This window comes from Podarcis melisellensis, assembly GCF_964234715.1.
Source record: "Podarcis melisellensis genome assembly, chromosome: 13".
NCBI classification, from domain to species: Eukaryota; Metazoa; Chordata; class Lepidosauria; order Squamata; family Lacertidae; genus Podarcis; species Podarcis melisellensis.
Window position 1 is genome coordinate 22,693,946 of NC_138545.1, and position 17,072 is coordinate 22,711,017.

The 17,072-nt window shown below is 41.9% G+C and overlaps 2 protein-coding genes across 2 annotated transcripts in view; one reads left to right on the plus strand and one right to left on the minus strand.

Annotated features, from left to right (window-relative positions):
• Positions 1 to 17,072, plus strand: part of LOC309354756 (vomeronasal type-2 receptor 26-like) — a gene marked incomplete at its 3' end in the record, with an annotated part of 89,688 nt that overhangs the window by 4,300 nt on the left and 68,316 nt on the right. The window lies entirely within an intron of this gene.
• On the minus strand, positions 1,904 to 7,851 carry LOC309356054 (vomeronasal type-2 receptor 26-like; the record flags this gene model as incomplete). Its single annotated transcript, XM_081887235.1, has 6 exons — positions 1,904 to 2,814; positions 4,363 to 4,489; positions 4,621 to 4,848; positions 5,396 to 6,049; positions 6,967 to 7,258; positions 7,706 to 7,851. The coding sequence occupies 6 exons, from the start codon at positions 7,849 to 7,851 to the stop codon at positions 1,904 to 1,906; spliced, it is 2,358 nt and encodes a 785-aa protein (XP_081743361.1).

Consider the following 17,072-nt stretch of genomic DNA (forward strand, 5'->3'; position numbering starts at 1 on the left):
ATAATAATAATCCCTGTCCACCCTCCGGCCCAGGTCATTTTATTCACAAAAGAATTTTTTACACTGTATTCGTAAGAACCAATCAGATTATCTCTGAGCATTTCAACAAATGGGGACAAAGTTACACTACAAAAGCTAATTAAGCATGCACCTCTGGGGTAAATAAAACAGAACTACAAAGGAGTGCTTCCAGCAACCCCAGAGGTAATAAACAAGCAATATACATGATAAGAAGGATGGCAAGGAGGATAGGGATCATTATCACCTTTATGTGAAAATCTGTTTCCTGGACCTAAGATTAACATATCAGAAAGGCTACATCAAAGAAGCTGCCCACTACCTTTTATGGCCCAGGATGCCTGCCTGGCGAAGCAGCTGGCAGCTGGGCTGTGTATGTGACTTGTCAAGCAGAGAGAAATGGAACAGGGATGCAGAGGTGTGGATTGATCAAAAATCATATCAAAATAGTTTAAACCCAGTCAACGCAATGCTTTCATTGATGACACAGATGGCTTACTCTATATTTGTTATAATTCCTCATAGCAATCCCACCTTATCACTACAGTGAAGCATGATACCTGAGACTCCAGAGTACTGGAGTACACAAGATAATGTAGGAAAGAAGATAAGGCAGTGAAGCAAGACAGTTTGAACCCCTTGACCTGTGACCCCCTCTTTATGCATGCATGCACGCATGCATGATGTATCATGCTGGAAAACCCCCATAAAAGCTTTTTTAAAATGTGACTTGAGGGCAGTTCCCTTAATTGTCAATTCTCTGAACAACTAGTTTAGGGAGGCGGCCCTATTTCAATAACTCCTCTAATAAGCTGGGTCCCTACCAGATGCTGAGCTTCTATATCTCTCTTGGTTGTGTTTTTCCTTAAGGTGTTATATCTCACCTGGCCATAAACCATTAATAGCTGATTTAGGAGTAAATTATCATCACAAACTCATCTCATTATCATTCTGACTCACTATCATTCACATTATTTCTGTGATGCATTAGCTTGAATTATAGCAGGGGCTGTTTGTATCATTTAATATACATTTGTAGGTGTATTTGAAAGGTGTCTTTAGATGAGGTTGCCTCTGTTGTCTCTGTGCCCTTGGATTATTCATCTGGTAGTTCTAAACATATTCTTGCTTTGGCTACCATAGCCTTGAAAAACTCAAATTGAAAAGGTCTCCCTTTTGGAGGTGGTTCCTTCAACAATTCCCCTGAGATTTCTCCTTCTTTTCCCTCTAAAGGTGCCATAATGTATTATTTTATGTATTTCATAGAATCATAGAATTGTAGAGTTGGAAAGACCCAAAGGGTCATCTCATCCAATCCCATACAATGCAGAAATTTAAGCTAAGGCATCCATGGCAGATGGACATCCAACCTCTGCTTAAAAACCTCCAATAAAGGAAAGTCCATAACCTCAGAAGGGAGTCTATTCCAAACAACTCTTATTATCAGAAAGTTCTTCCTGATGTTGAGGCAGAAAGGCATTTGTCCCAATTGAAATTCAGTTTGTAAGTGTGGATCCAGTTCTCCCATCTGTTAAGGCCACCTTGAATCCTTATTAGCTATCCCTTCCTGTTTGGGGTCACCTCCAAATTTGATGACCATCCCTTGAATTCCCACAGACAAATTGTTTATAAAAACGATTAACATCAATGGGGACAGAATGGAACCCTGTGGAACCCAACCTGTCACTTGCTGATATGAAAACCTCCACAGGGAGATAAGAATTGCTTTCAGTATTCAATAACAATCATGTGAGAATAATATTACACTGTACTATTATGAAAGGAAATGTAATTTGTGGGTTTCCTGGGGAACGTTTGATTCAGTCTTCACCTTAAAATTTGCAACCATGTGGAGAAACTAAAAAGAAAAAATCAAAATGGACAATTACATTCTTTGAGGTTTTCTCCTGATCAGCTGTTCCTTATTGTTCAGCTCAGGTCTCAAGACAATTATGTAACATTTTGGGGAAAAGATGCAACCCAGTAGTCCAGCACTGGAAGTTAAAATAGAGAAGATCTCCACTGCCACCATGTATTTTCCCTTTGTGCTCAGGTAGGAAGGAATAAATGATAACCAAACACTGCAAAAGACAAACATGCTGAAAGTGATAAACTTGGCTTCATTGAAACTGCCAGGTAACTTTCTGGCAAGGAAAGCCACAGTGAAACTGACAAATGCCAGGAATCCCAGGTAGCCAAGTACACAGCAGAACATAATCACAGACCCCTCATTGCATTCTAATACAATTTCCGAAGTGAAGGAGTGCATGTCAACATCTGGGAATGGGGAAGAGGTTGCAAGCCAAACAGTGCAAATAAGTGCTTGGAGGAGGGAGCAGGAAAGAACAATGCAGCTGGCCAGACTCTTTCCCACCCACTTCCTCATTTTGGATCCAGGTTTGGTGGCCATGAAAGCCAGAACTACCGTGATGGTTTTTGCCAGCACACAAGCCACAGCCAATGAGAAGATGATGCCAAAGGCACTTTGTCGGAAGAGACACATCACCAGATGGGGTTCTCCAATAAACAGAAATGTACAAAGGAAGCAAAGCAGGAGTGAGATGAGGAGAGTATAGGTGAGATCCCGGTTGTTGGCTTTGACAATGGGAGTATTGTGGTGTTTTATAAACGTTGCTAGCACTAGAGTTGTGATCATAGAAGATGAAAGAGCTAAAGAGGCTAAACAGAGGCCCAAAGGTTCTTCATAAGACAAGAAGCTGACATCCTTCGGAATACATTGGTCTTGTCTTTTGTTTGGATATTTTTCATCTGTGCATTTATAACAATCAGTTGCATCTGGAAAAAAAGATGGAATCTTTGTGTAGCTAGAAATTACAGCCTCATGCAATATACATATGGCTGTAATCTTTTAATGCCTTTGTAAATCAGACATTTGAGTATTGTAATATACTTGAGCTTAGCCTTGAATTTTGTTGTGGGTTTGGTGTGGAGGGGCATTAAAAGCAAAGGTACTTGTCCCCACAGTCCTAAGATGGAGAGACTCACAGCACTGACTGCATCAACACATCTCATTTCTCCATTCGTCACAGCTTTGGCTGTAGCACAAATCCGGCATGTCTCTTTATCTCAGCTTCTCAGCCGTTTGCCTGCTTCCACTCTGCTCTCACACACCACATTGGCTATGATTCTCTTTCTACCTGCCAGGTGAGGTGGGGGAAGGCCCATCCATTTGCCCAGAAGGAACCATTACTTAGTTGCAGCTCTTGTAATCCAGATCATTATTTTAGGATGCCGGTCATAATGGTTAGCTACTGTCAAGGTTGAGTAGGCTCTCCCACACAAGACACTCTCTCCAAGATCTTTATTAAATTATTTATTCAGCAATTAACAAGTCCGGTAATTGGCGCTTCATTCACTCATTTGTTGCTATCTGTACTAGTCCTGAATCTGGCCTCCTCTTCTGGCTCCAAGAGGAAAGCCCCCACTGTCTCTTTTTCCCAGACATGAGCCTTTCTGCTAAATGAGTTAATCTGTGGATTCTCGGAGATCTTTGCCCCCCCCCCCCGATCTCCTCCTCCTGTGTTGTGTCATTATCAGAGCGGGCAAGTTCCATTCCTGCACGCTGCAACTACCTTTCATTCTCTCTCTGAATGGGAGGTATATTATATTTCTGGTTCTTTTTGCTTCTTCCCTCTCCCCTTGCCTCTTCTTCCTCTGTGTTTGCTTTTTCACTGCTTGTCAGGAAGGTAACATTTCTGACAGCTTCCCAGCCACACCTTTTCCCTATTTTAAGAAATGCTTATGAAGGTGCTTAAGTGACAAACTGTGGCCATTATCTTACAATTGCCCAGTTAACAATGGAATCTTTCAATGCATCATCACCTCCAAACCCACAACAATATTCAAGGCTAAGCTCAAGTATATTACAATGCTTAAATGTCCGATTTTAAAAGGCATTAAGACATTACAACCACATATTTTTGAATGTTTCATTAGAAACTATCTACTAGTGCACAAAAGAAAGCCAGGACTAAGAATCTATTTAAAGAAATTAAGCTCAACTCTGTTGAGAGAAAGAAATGTCTGGTTCTGAAAGGCATGGAAATGGTTTTCTTTATAATCTTATGACTTTGTGACAAGGATATAAAGAAAGAAAATGTATAGATGCATATAGATATATACATACAGAATGTTATTAAATGTAGCAAGGCAAAATAAAAGAAAGAAAGAAAGAAAGAAAGAAAGAAAGAAAGAAAGAAAGAAAGAAAGAAAGAAAGAAAGAGTCATTCGTGACTGGACTTAACTGTCAGGGGTCCTTTACCTTTTACCTTTTTAAGCTAAGCTCCATCTGTCTGGTAATGCTGTATATTACTTTTTTTTTACCTTTCTGGTCTGAAATCTTCCCTTCTGGGCATGGAATGCAATCGTAGCAGCAAGATGGCTCACCCTCCTTCACTTTCGTGCAAGAACCAGGGAAACAACTCTCACTGCACACAGATAGAGGCTGTGCCTAAAGTGTAAGTGAAGGGGGTAATGATAATCTTGATAATAAGGAGCTTGGAAGCCTAAAAAAGTTATATAACATCACAAAAAAGCAGTATTTCATAGGGGCAACAGAGTATTATCCAACACTTTCTCTACCTGGTTAAATCCCCTGTGCCATCTTATAGCATCCTCATTGATTTCAAATGTTTGTTCTGGAGGAGCTTGGGGATCCAGCCTCCCAACTTTCACTCTATGAAAGGATTGGTTTGCGGGGAAAATCCAGTTCATGATATCAAAACCAGCTGCTAACTGCCCATTCTGGTCAAAGGAAACTTTTTCCCCAGCACTGTTGTTAAATGAGACACCTTTCATAAACCGATGTAGCTGAATTGAAAGGGAAAGAGCAAGAATTTGAAAATTCTGCAACTTGAGCTTGTATGCAAAATGATAAATGTGAAATAGATTCAATTTTTGCAAGGTTTCCCAAATAGAATGTATTTTCAATGCTACTTTCATTAAAAAGGAAATTTGGGGGCTCACATTTCCCCAATATATGCTCCTTCTTTCACATTATGAGATTAGACAACAGCATTGTAAAATCAGAAGAATTTTGGATTTCAGAGGAAAGCTGCATTTAACTTTTTGCATTTGGTAGGGAAGTGTGGATTTGTATACATTAAAATATGCATAGAATGACTTTTCCTCCATCTCTAATATTCATTACCTGCCAAAGGCTTTGGCCCTCACATTTCTGCATGCCTCTGTTCTTCATTACACTGTGCTTGAGACTAGATGAGGACATAGCATGTAAAGCATGGGCCATAACATAGACAGCATTATAGATACTGTAGCTGTGGGAGGTCATGCTCATTTCAAAAAAAGATGCAGGGAGACTCTCCAACTTTTCCTCCCCAGTGCAAATGGCCCCAACCATCTTGACTGAATCTGTTTTGGGGAATACACAGCCAAAAGCCTGTTGCCAGAAGTCCTTGATGAAGCCATCTCCTGTGGCGCTGGATGGGTTTCTGCTTCTAACAAATTCTTGAAATCCTGGTAGATCATTGGCGTGAATTGTAAATGAGAGAGATCCATGGATTATTTCTGTATCCCAAGTTCTCTGATACACCATTGAAGTGAGGTCAGTCTGGGCTGTTATTATCCACACTATACCTTTTGACTTTTTCTTTATATGATCTTGTTCTGACAGGTATGGAAACCATCTCAACAATGCAATCCCATAGGATTCTCCATATGCCAGCACTACATAGGCTTTACTGTCTATGATTTTGTCATGTATTTTACCCCCCTTGTTAAATATGTCATTAATATCAGTGACAACGGTCAATGTTTGGCTTCTTTCTATGAAGGCAAAGCAGATACCACTCTGAGAAAAAGGCAGAACCACACTTTGCACAAATCTTTCTCCATTGTCATTATCTATAGTTAGTAGTCCAATCCACGTCCACCTGAAATGCAGAAGCAAAGAAAGAATTCCTGCAAACTGACTGTCTTCTCTGGGCACCATCTGGTAGAAAGGGATGCCTGGTGTTTTGTCATTCATCACTGGAGCAGGGCCATAGATGAGCTAAAGAAAAGAGTGGAGAGGAAAGAATGGGATTGTATCAATTTGGAGGAGGAAGTAGGTTGTATGCCTACATACATAAGACCCTTAGAAGGTTCTTAACAGCTAGAACCAGCAAATGTTTAAATCTAAGGAAGAAATGGTTAAATAACCAGACAGGCTTGTTGATAACAGCCCTCAAAGTCTGGGTCCTTAACGAAGTGTCTCTGTGTCTGATAACAAATGGGTGGGTGCCCTTCTCTCAACTCATTGGCAGTTAGTTAGAAATGACCAGGACAAAGCTGAGTTCTGTTTGTGTATAAGCTAGCAGGCTAGGAAGCCAGAGAGAGATAGTCAAAGTAGACCTTTTGAAATGAATGAATCTCAGTTACACATGTGCATTAACTTCAATGGTTTAATATGGGTAGGGCAAGTGTTGAATACCACCTATAGACATAAAGTTCAGAGACAAAATACACCCACATTTTGTCAATAATATTTTCAGTAAACTTGCAATGTTGGTAGCTTTTCCTTTCAGCAGAGGTTCCTGTGGCTGAGTCAGCCAACTTCTCAGTAGCATAAATAAAAACTAGGGATTTTTCTTTTACTAATTTAAGAACACGCACAGAGGTTTTATTTCACAGCTGAGATTTGACATTTATAGGATGGAATGACCATGAATTTATATTACTCTGTGTATACCAAAAAACCCAAAAATGAATTGTGAAAAAGTACTAAAACCGTATAATTACAAATAGAACCTGTGCTTTTTTTCTGGGGATACTCAATGGTACATAGGTGAACCTTTCTCTCTCTGCATGATAACATTGTGGCATTTTCTGTAACAACCTCAAGGTGAGTACTGGCACCTTTTTCCCCAAAAAAGAAAAAAAAGGACTGCATAGAACAACAAACACACACACAAAAGAGACCCTCCATACCTGTGGAATCTTGTAAATATCCACCAGTCTTGCCACTTGAAGTGAGGTTGGGGGGTCCAGTCCCCCAATGACTCCAATCAGGTTAGTTTGGACATCACAGTTGTAATTTGGAACAAAACCTCCCAGGGTGTATATGAGTAGCATTGTAGCATGGTAGGTCCACTTGTCAGTGAAATAGCTGTCATAGATGTGGAAGCCCAAGGTGATATTGTGTAAGAGCTGAGGGTTTTCATTGATCTCTTTTACTGCAAATGCCAAGGCCAGGATGTGCTGATAATTCTTAGGTACAGCACTAGAAGATAACTTGTATTTGGAATCATAAGGAACCATCACATGTTGTGAAAAGTATTGCAAATATTATAAAAATAATGTATTCTATATCTCATCTCGTTATTCATATTCATCTAACAACTTTCTTGAGGTAACTTTACCTTTTTGTGGCCCATACAAATTTTAAAACAACAACAACCAAATATTACCATTGTTCATCAAACATATGCTTTCCTATTCTTTATCAGTAAAGTAGCAATTCAGAGCAGGGTGTTCCAAAATTGTATAATTTAAGATCTTCAGGATGTGATATTTGATACAAATGACTTGGCGTAGCTTTCCCTCTTTTAAAAAAACACACAGTTGTTTCTTTGAATAGTTTATAACCTTTCAAAACAAATAATTAATGGAATGAAAATTAAGACTGATAACGGATAATAGCTTTAAAATATTATAGTTAAGCCCTTACGCAAGCTCTTCGGGCAAAGGTGATGGGGGTTTTTCAATGAAGCTGATTGCACTGGAGACGATGAAAGTGTGGGAAGCGATAGCTCCAATGATTAGGTCTCCTGACTGGTGGTACTCATGAAGCGGAGGATCTGGATCATCAACCATGCACTTAATGATGTGCGCTTTGCTTAACATGTGAGGAAGCAGTACCAGAAGCAAAAGGAACAATAACAGCATTGTGGGCAGAAATGTTTTCTCTAGATGCAGATTTCTTATTTTTATCTCAAAAAGCTCAGAATGGAAATATATAGGGTCAGAAATCAGACTGACACATTATTGTCTAATAGTCTTAATTCCTAAACCAGTCCTAGATTTCTGGAGGGCATTTTTATACCATTATTCAAAAACTATGCTATTAGTTTTCCTGGAGTCCACAGTAAACTGCACTGTAGTGTTGGAAAGTAGCTCATTAATTAGAGTACTTTGGATAATTAAAGAGGGAAGTAGTCACCAATTCAACAAGGAGCTTTCCATGTGGAATTGCTGAGGACATGTTTTTCATGTCTGAAATTAACTTTTTCTTTCTTTCAGTCATTTAAGGATCTCAAGGGGCACCTGAATAGGCTGTGAGAAACAAGAAATTTGCCCAGAGCCAGGGAAAATGGGAGTGTTTGATCATAGGAATGTCTTCCAGCAGAACAGGGGTACCCAAAGTGAATGCTCTAGAAGTTGTTAGACCCCCCAACCCCATCATAACTGACCACAGACCAGGTAGATGGGATTTTTAGTCCAAAAACCTATTGAGTACAAGACATTGTCTATGCCTGTTTCAGGACACAGTCAGTGGTTTGAAGTTGGTGCCCACTGGAACTGGTATGGTAGAGAGGCCAACTGTAGTGATTTTGGGAAATCTTAGTAAGTTAAAACTTTGGCTCATGCTAAAGAAGAGTATTGTGGGAGAGCCAAATGCTGTAGGATCCTGGTAAAGTGTATCTGTTTCTTTAATTGCAGACTTTCTGTCCTTAAGAGTGTGAATAAATTATCTTCTCCATCTGTAGAAAAGGGAATTTCTAGTTGATTTGTGGTTCTTGACACCTGGCTGTCCCGGACGTGGATTCAGTGTGAATTGGTTATCTTGTTTATTTACAACTCAAAGAATCTGGTTGTCTGTGGGAATGCTTTAATTTTCTTTTTTTTTTTATTAAAAATTTTATTGAGTTTTCAAATTTTTATAACAACACAAAACAAAAAAGAAAAAAGGAACACAAATAGATTCTTTCATAACCCTCTTTCCCTGACTTGCCCACCCCATGCATCCCAATTCTCCTGTGTAATTCAGCAAGTTCTTGTTTCACTCCTTAAACCTATTCTTGTTATACTTAAACTTAATTCCCTTTGTTAGGCCCAATTTAATTATCTACTTCTCTTATATACATTAAATCCATTTTCTAAGATCGATCCAGGTTCTTATACCATAAATTTCCACTTTTTCATATTAGAATCTAGATTAGAATTATAAAACCCAAAAATCATAAGATGAAGTGAGATTTTTCCCCCCTTCCTCCCTGCCCTGGTATCTGTCCCTTCCCAGATCACTGTCCTCTTGTAGAACTCTTAGCCCGGATTTCTCACATCAGAGGCTTTTAAGTCCTTTTGAGTCTCTCTCTGCCTGTTCTGTTGGTAGTCCTTCTTGTAGGTCTCCAAGTCTCGAGGGATGTCAAACACAGTCTCTTCACCTTCTCTCCAATCAAATTCCAATCGGGTTTGCTGCCAGGGTTCTACCAAAGGTTCCCCCAGATCACAGTCAGCAAGGCCAGAAAAGAGGAGGAAGTCCCAGTTGTGTTTCTTTATTCCTTTGACTTTAACTCCATAGTGTCCATGGACTTTCTCCTTTGCTTTTCTTCTCTTGTAACTTGTAATCCAAAAGGGTTCTCTGTTCCCTGGCTGCACAAGTTCATATTCCTGCACTTTTTCCCCTCCAGACTCCTTTTCCACCAGCTCCAAAGATGTTTTTTCTGGTTCAGTTGTAAAATCTTTCAAGGTCGAGTCCTCACTTCCATCAGCAGGGTTGCTTGTTTTAGAGATCAAGGTCATAAGCTGCTTTTCCATAACCATCTCTTGCTCTTGTAAAGTTCCTACGAGAAAAAGAGTTCTTTCTATTTCTGCTAGTAGTTTTCCTTCTGCAACCATTGTAATATCACTGGTTTCCCCTAGGGGGATTTCCATTTTTCAAAGTTCCCCACCAACAGTCCTTTACTTTATTGTTACTTGTTGTTACTTTATTTCCAGTCCCTTCTAGTTAAATGTAACACCTCTATGTCAGGGAGATATAAAGATACAGTTCTTATCTTGATCCAGCCGTTTGACAGCTCAGTTGACAGCTGTCAAACTCCCGTTCTTTCGCGCTAAGTTGATACAGGACACTCCAGGGTCCCGGGGGGGGGGGGGTTCATAAAAACTTTCAAAAAACACCTCTTCCCTCCAGCACAGCTTTGAAATAAAAGGATAAAAACTTATTCTCACAAATTAATGGAATCTCTTGTCAGTCCAAAAAGGCACAAAAAGATTTTTTAATCCGATCTTAGGTTTTCGTTCCTTACTTCCAATTGTCTGCATAAAAGGGGGGGTGCTGACTTCCCTTTAGCACACCCCCCCCCATTCGTTCCAGATTAAGGATATTAATTTCTTCTAAAATCCGAATTTCATTCTACTTACGGGGTATTTGTTTCCAGTCCAATTGTCGGGGAAAAAGTTGACGCTCTCCGGCAATGGCATGCGGCTCCGCTCCGCTGAGGTAGCGGTCTACTCTCAGCACCACGCCACTCCTCGTACCTTCTCCGCAGCCTTTAAAAAGGCTCTTCGACTGTCAAGGAGGGCGCTTGAGGTACCCACCGAGTCACCAAGTCCACAGGCATCCGCGCCTGTGGTTTCTGAGGGTCCCCGCGTCGCCGGCACGGTAAGACCCGTCCTCAGCAGAGCCGATTCCCTCCGGAGCTCGGAGGGAATCCACCATTAGCCGGTCGCGTCAACCCGGAAGTCGGGGAATGCTTTAATTTTCAAGGTCTTGGGATAAACAGCATTCTGCTGCCAATTATCCTAACAAGTTTGAGTTATTGTTCCCCTATCTAACCATTGATGAATTGCTAATTAATCTATTTTTTTAATGATATTTTATTAAAGTTTCAAAAAAAAGTTACAAAGGTAAGAAGAAAATAAAAAAGGAAACAAAAAATACAGAATAAAAAAAGAAAAAGAAACGATTAAAAATAAATCCATCTTTCAATGTCTTGCCTTTCATTTACTTGTTTACCTGACCTCCTCTAACCTCCCTTTTTTGTATTCCATTTCGAATGGTTAATTCAGCAAATCCTTTCCCTCTTTGTTTTTATCTTAGTTCTTTATCTTAACATATTATAGCCTTATATTTTCATCTATTAACAAACCATTTTTACATACTCCTTTTTAACATTGTTGCTAAAACCGCTTCATTTCATTCCGACATCATTTTAACATTCATTAATTTTGCAGTGTTTCTGTAAATAGTCCTTAAATTTCTTCCAATCTTCTTCCACCGACTCTTCTCCCTGGTCTCGGATTCTGTCAGTCATTTCCGCCAATTCCATATAGTCTATCACTTTCATCTGCCATTCTTCCAGGGTGGGTAGATCTTGTGTCTTCCAATACTTTGCTAATTAATCTAAAGAACTGATTGGCTTTTGAGTTTTGAATCCATGTGGGTTCAAAGGGGATAAAACCTTAGGGAACCCACTTGCAATTCACAGCCTGCCTCACCTCTTCTATTCTACTATGTGGAACTTTTGTGATTCAAAGAGGGCTTGCCCTGATGCTTGGGGATGCGGAATCAGCCGAGAGTGTTATGAACCTTTCTATTTCTTCTTTTCGTTCTCATTGTGAATATGTTTTGTAGCAAGTGATATTATACAATGTTTTTATTTTCTGTTTGAAACTTGTAAGTGATGTGCAAACTTTTATGTTTGAATAATCTTGTTTTTTGATAAATTCTCGAAAAGTGACTTTTTCCTGTTTCTGTCTTTTGTGCCTTCTGCTAGGGAAGCTAAACCAGCACCTGACCACTTAGTCGCCTATCACACCGGTTGGATTTCTGTCTGTGTCACGGTAAAGTGTCACAGGGTGGGGCAGACCGGTAACGCTGAAGAGTAATCTCCTTCCTTATGTTACTTTTCTGGGTTGTTCTAAGATAAGGAAGTGGTGGCAGCAACTACTGTTTTTGTTTATTTCCTGTTCTGAAAAAGAGCTTCTGCGCACCCCTCTCTCTCAGCCGGGTCTTGCCGGACTTGGAAAGCAGGTGGGGGAATGCACACGAATGCTACACCAACCATAGGTGGAAATAGAACTAATGAAAAGCAGAGCCAAAGTTAGTGGCCAGCACAGTCAATTCTATTTGAATACAGAATCGGCGGCGGCGGGGGGGGGGAGCAACAATAAAGGCAAGAGCTGAAGCAGTACCCCTGGAGCAGTACTGAGCTTTCTTCACACCCTGGAGTCTAGAATTATTTCTGCTTTGTACTCTTCCTCTCCTTCTATCATGACAGGAAGTGCAGGTGCATGTCTAGGTGCCTGGTAAGGGTGTGTAGGCACGGTGGATGATCTGTGGAAGACTGGTTGAATCTTCATAGTTACAGGCAATTGAAGCCTGAAAGTCATGTGGTTGATCATCATTCCAGCTATGTGTCACTCCTTTAAGGCAATTCACTTTCAATTGAACTCTTATATTGGCATTTTAAGTGGTGTGCACATTACCAACTTGATATATATTAGCAACTCATTTATTTATGATAATTGCATTTATTTTCTCTATATAATCTATGTATAAATGAATGGTTTGTGTCAGGGCTGCCGCTAAGTCCCAGCTCACAGAGGACCAACGCCCAGTGGATGTTATATACAAAAGTCTTTATTGAAGTTTAGTCTCCATTTCCAAGTTCTGGGCGCGCAGACCCACGTCTTGACGCTAGACCGGCTAAGTCCCCTCTGACTCACTGCTGACCCCACACCAGTTTAAGATCCTAGCCCGGCTCCACCTCCTGCGCTGTTCCTTTCTTCGCTGGGTCCTTCTGCCCCCTGGGGTTTCCTCCTTCCTGGACTCTTCTGACGCTGACCCCCCTGAGTCTCGCCCTTCCTTCCGGCGGGCTTTAGGACCTGGCTCCTCATCCGGGCTACCTGCTGTGCCGCTCACCTGTACATTTGAACTTGGCGCGCGCGCCCAGCCGGTAACCTTCCTTCTGACCGTTTCCCCGCTTCCTGATGTGGGCGTTGCCAAACCTGACTCCTCTCCTCCCGCTGGTGGTGAGAGCACTGGTCCCGACTCCTGGGACTCCCCCTCCCCACTGCGCTCTGGTGGGGAAGTTGGTCCTGATTTCCAACTGCTGCTCAGGGACTCCCCGCTGGCCCCTCCCTCCTGGGGCTTCCCCCCTGGAACCCCCCTCGCTCTGGCCATTGGCGCTCCCTTCTGTGAGTCCTCCGATTCGCTAGAGAGGCTTGTGGAGTGACTCTGGCCGCTGTCACTGCCTGCTCCCCCTTCGTACTCCTCCTCCTCACTCTCCATTTGCTCCCCCTCCTGTGTCTCTCCTTCTGAACCCCTGACAGTTTGTTTTTTCTATTTCTGTATCCTTATGATGCCTTATGAGAACCTCTGAACTACTAAATTCCTTGCCTGTCTATCTCTGAAGGATTGTTTGAATAGCTTGAGGGCACAACAAAGCAGGATGTTTAGGCTACATGCTCTACGTCCATTGAGATTCCCCAAATTGGAGGAAATGGTAAGAATAGTTAAGGATATTTTGGAGGACTGATTGTCAATGAAGATGGATGATAGGTGGGTGAAGCATGATTCCAGAGACTCCAGAGTACTGGGTACACAAGATAATGTAGGAAAGAAGATAAGGCAGTGAAGCAAGACAGTTTGAACCCCTTGACCTGTGACTTCTCTTGATGCATGCATGAATGCTATGACTTAATGATGTATTGTATCTGTAAAACCCCATAAGAGCTTTGTTTAAATGTGCCTTAGGGCAGTTCTCTTAACTGGCAATTCTCTGAACACCTGGTTTTGGGCGGCTCCCAAATCCAATAGCTGCTTTAATAAACTGGGTTCCAGCCGGATACTGAGCTTCTATATCTCTCTATATTCTGTTTTTCTTTAAGGTGTTATAGAATCACCTGGGCACAAACCATAAAGAGCTGGTTTAGGAATAAATTCTTATCACAAACTCATCTCATCATAATTCTGACTGACTATTCTTCATGACATGTGATGCATCAGCTTCAATTATAACAGGATCTGTTTGTTTCATTTAATATACCGTATTTTTCACCCTATAGGACGCACTTTTCCCCCTCCAAAAATGGAGGGGAAATGTGTGTGCGTCCTATGGGGTGAATGCAAGCTTTCACTGAAGCCTTGAGAGCGAGAGTAGTCTGTGCGCACCGACACCACTCGCTCTCCAGGCTTCAGGAAGCTCTGCACAACCCTTGGGAGACCGGCGCGACTTCACGCCAATCTCCCAAGGGTTGCGCAGAGCTGCCTGCATTCTGAAGCCTGGGGCACGCTGAAGAGCTTCGCGCAGCTCTCCGCAACCCTAGGAAGACTGGCACGATTTCCCGCCAGGCTCCCTAGGCTTGCGGATAGCAGCCTGTTCTGGGGTCTGGGGTCAGGGGAAGCTCGGGCTTCCCCCACCCCAGCCCTGCGCTTGGGGGGGAAATAAAAAAATTCTTTATTTCCCCCGCAAAAAAACTAGGTGCGCCCTATGGGGCAAAAAATACGGTACATTGTGGACACTGTAGACATTGAAACGTGTCTTTAGATGAGGTTGCCTCTGTTGGCTCCGTGGCCAAGGATTGGTCAACTGGTAAAGGTAAAGGTACCCCTGCCCGTACGGGCCAGTCATGACCGACTCTACGGTTGTGCGCTCATCTCACTCTAGACGCCGGGAGCCGGTGCTGTCCGAAGACACTTCCAGGTCACGTGGCCAGCATGATGAAGCTGCTCTGGTGAGCCTGCACTAGCGCAGCACACGAAAACGCCGTTTACCTTCCCACTATAAAGCGGTACCTATTTATCTACTTGCACTTAAGGGTGCTTTTGAACTGCTAGGTGGGCAGGAGCTGGGACCGAGCAACGGGAGCTCACCCCGCCGTGGGGATTCGAACCACCAACCATACGATCGGCAAGTCCTAGGCACTGAGGTTTTACCCACAGCGCCACCCGCGGCCAACTGGTAGTTCTATAAATATTCTAATTCTTGCATGGACCACCATAGGACTGAAGAACTCAAACTGAAAAAGCCTCCCATGTGGAGGTGGTTCATTCAACAATTCCCCAGAGATTTCCCCTTCTATTTCCACTAAAGGCGCCATAATGTATTATTCTACGTATTTCAAAACGGACAATTACATTCTTTGAGGTTTTCTCCTGATCAGCTGTTCCTTGTTGTTCAGCTCAGGTCTCAAGATAATTATGTAACATTTTGGGGAAAAGATGCAACCCAGTAGTCCAGCACTGGAAGTTAAAATAGAGAAGATCTCCACTGCCACCATGTATTTTCCCTTTGTGCTCAGGTAGGAAGGAATAAATGATAACCAAACACTGCAAAAGACAAACATGCTGAAAGTGATAAACTTGGCTTCATTGAAACTGCCAGGTAACTTTCTGGCAAGGAAAGCCACAGTGAAACTGACAAATGCCAGGAATCCCAGGTAGCCAAGCACACAGCAGAACATAATCACAGACCCCTCATTGCATTCTAATACAATTTCCGAAGTGAAGGAGTGCATGTCAACATCTGGGAATGGGGAAGAGGTTGCAAGCCAAACAGTGCAAATAAGTGCTTGGAGAAGGGAGCAGGAAAGAACAATGCAGCTGGCCAGACTCTTTCCCACCCACTTCCTCATTTTGGATCCAGGTTTGGTGGCCATGAAAGCCAGAACTACCGTGATGGTTTTTGCCAGCACACAAGCCACAGCCAATGAGAAGATGATGCCAAAGGCACTTTGTCGGAAGAGACACATCACCAGATGGGGTTCTCCAATAAACAGAAATGTACAAAGGAAGCAAAGCAGGAGTGAGATGAGGAGAGTATAGGTGAGATCCCGGTTGTTGGCTTTGACAATGGGAGTATTGTGGTGTTTTATAAATGTTGCAAGCACTAGAGTTGTGATCATAGAAGATGAAAGAGCTAAAGAGGCTAAACAGAGGCCCAAAGGTTCTTCATAAGACAAGAAGCTGACGTCCTTCGGAATACATTGGTCTTGTCTTTTGTTTGGATATTTTTCATATGTGCATTTATGACAATCACTTGTATCTGAAAAAAGGATGGAATCTGTGTAGCTAGAAATTATAGCACCACACAATAAACATATGGCTGTAATCTTTTAATGCCTATGTAAATCATCTGAGTATTGTAATGAGCTTAGCCTTGAATTTTGTTGCGGGTTTGGTGTGGAGGGGCATTAAAAGCAAAGGTACTTGTCACCACAGTCCTAAGATGGTGAGACTCACAGCACTGACTGCATCAACAGCTTTGGTTCACAGCTTTGGATGTAGCACAAATCCAGCATGTCTTTGTCTCTCAGCTTCTCAGCCTTCTGCCTGTTTCCAGCTCAGCTCTCTCACATCACATTGGCTATGATTCTCTACCTACCTGTCAGGTGAGTTGCCAGAAGGCCCATCCATTTGACCAGAGAGTACTATTTGTACTGGCCAGATTACAATAATGATCTTCAAATCCAAATCATTATTTTAGGGTGGGGGTCATAGTGCCCAGCCATAGCCTAAATAATTAAAAGGATGCTTATGAAGGTGCTTAAGTGACACACTAAGGTCATTATCTTACAACTGCCCAGTTAGCAATGGAATCTTTCAATGCACCATCACCTCCAAACCCACAACAATATTCAAGGCTAAGCTCAAGTATATTACAATGCTTAAATGTCCGATTTAAAAAGTCATGAAGAGATTGCAACCATATGTTTTTGAATGTTGCACTAGAAATTATCCACTGGTGCACAAAAGAAAGCCATGCCAATCTATTTAAGGAAATTAAGCTCAGCTCTGTTGACAGAGAGAAATATCTGGTTTTGAAAGGCATGGAAAAGTGTTTCTTCAGCTGCTATTCTACTGCTCAAAGAGAAACCCAAGTCTCCATGTCTAATTATTAAAAGGAAGCTGAGCTACACCTGTCTGGTAATGCTGTATATAACATTTTTTACCTTTGTGGTCTGAAATCTTTCCTTCTGGGCATGGAATGCAATCATAGCAGCAAAATGCCTCGCCCTCCTTCACTTTCTTGCAAGAACCAGGGTAACAACTCTCAGTGCACACAGATAGAGGCTGTGCCTAAAATGTA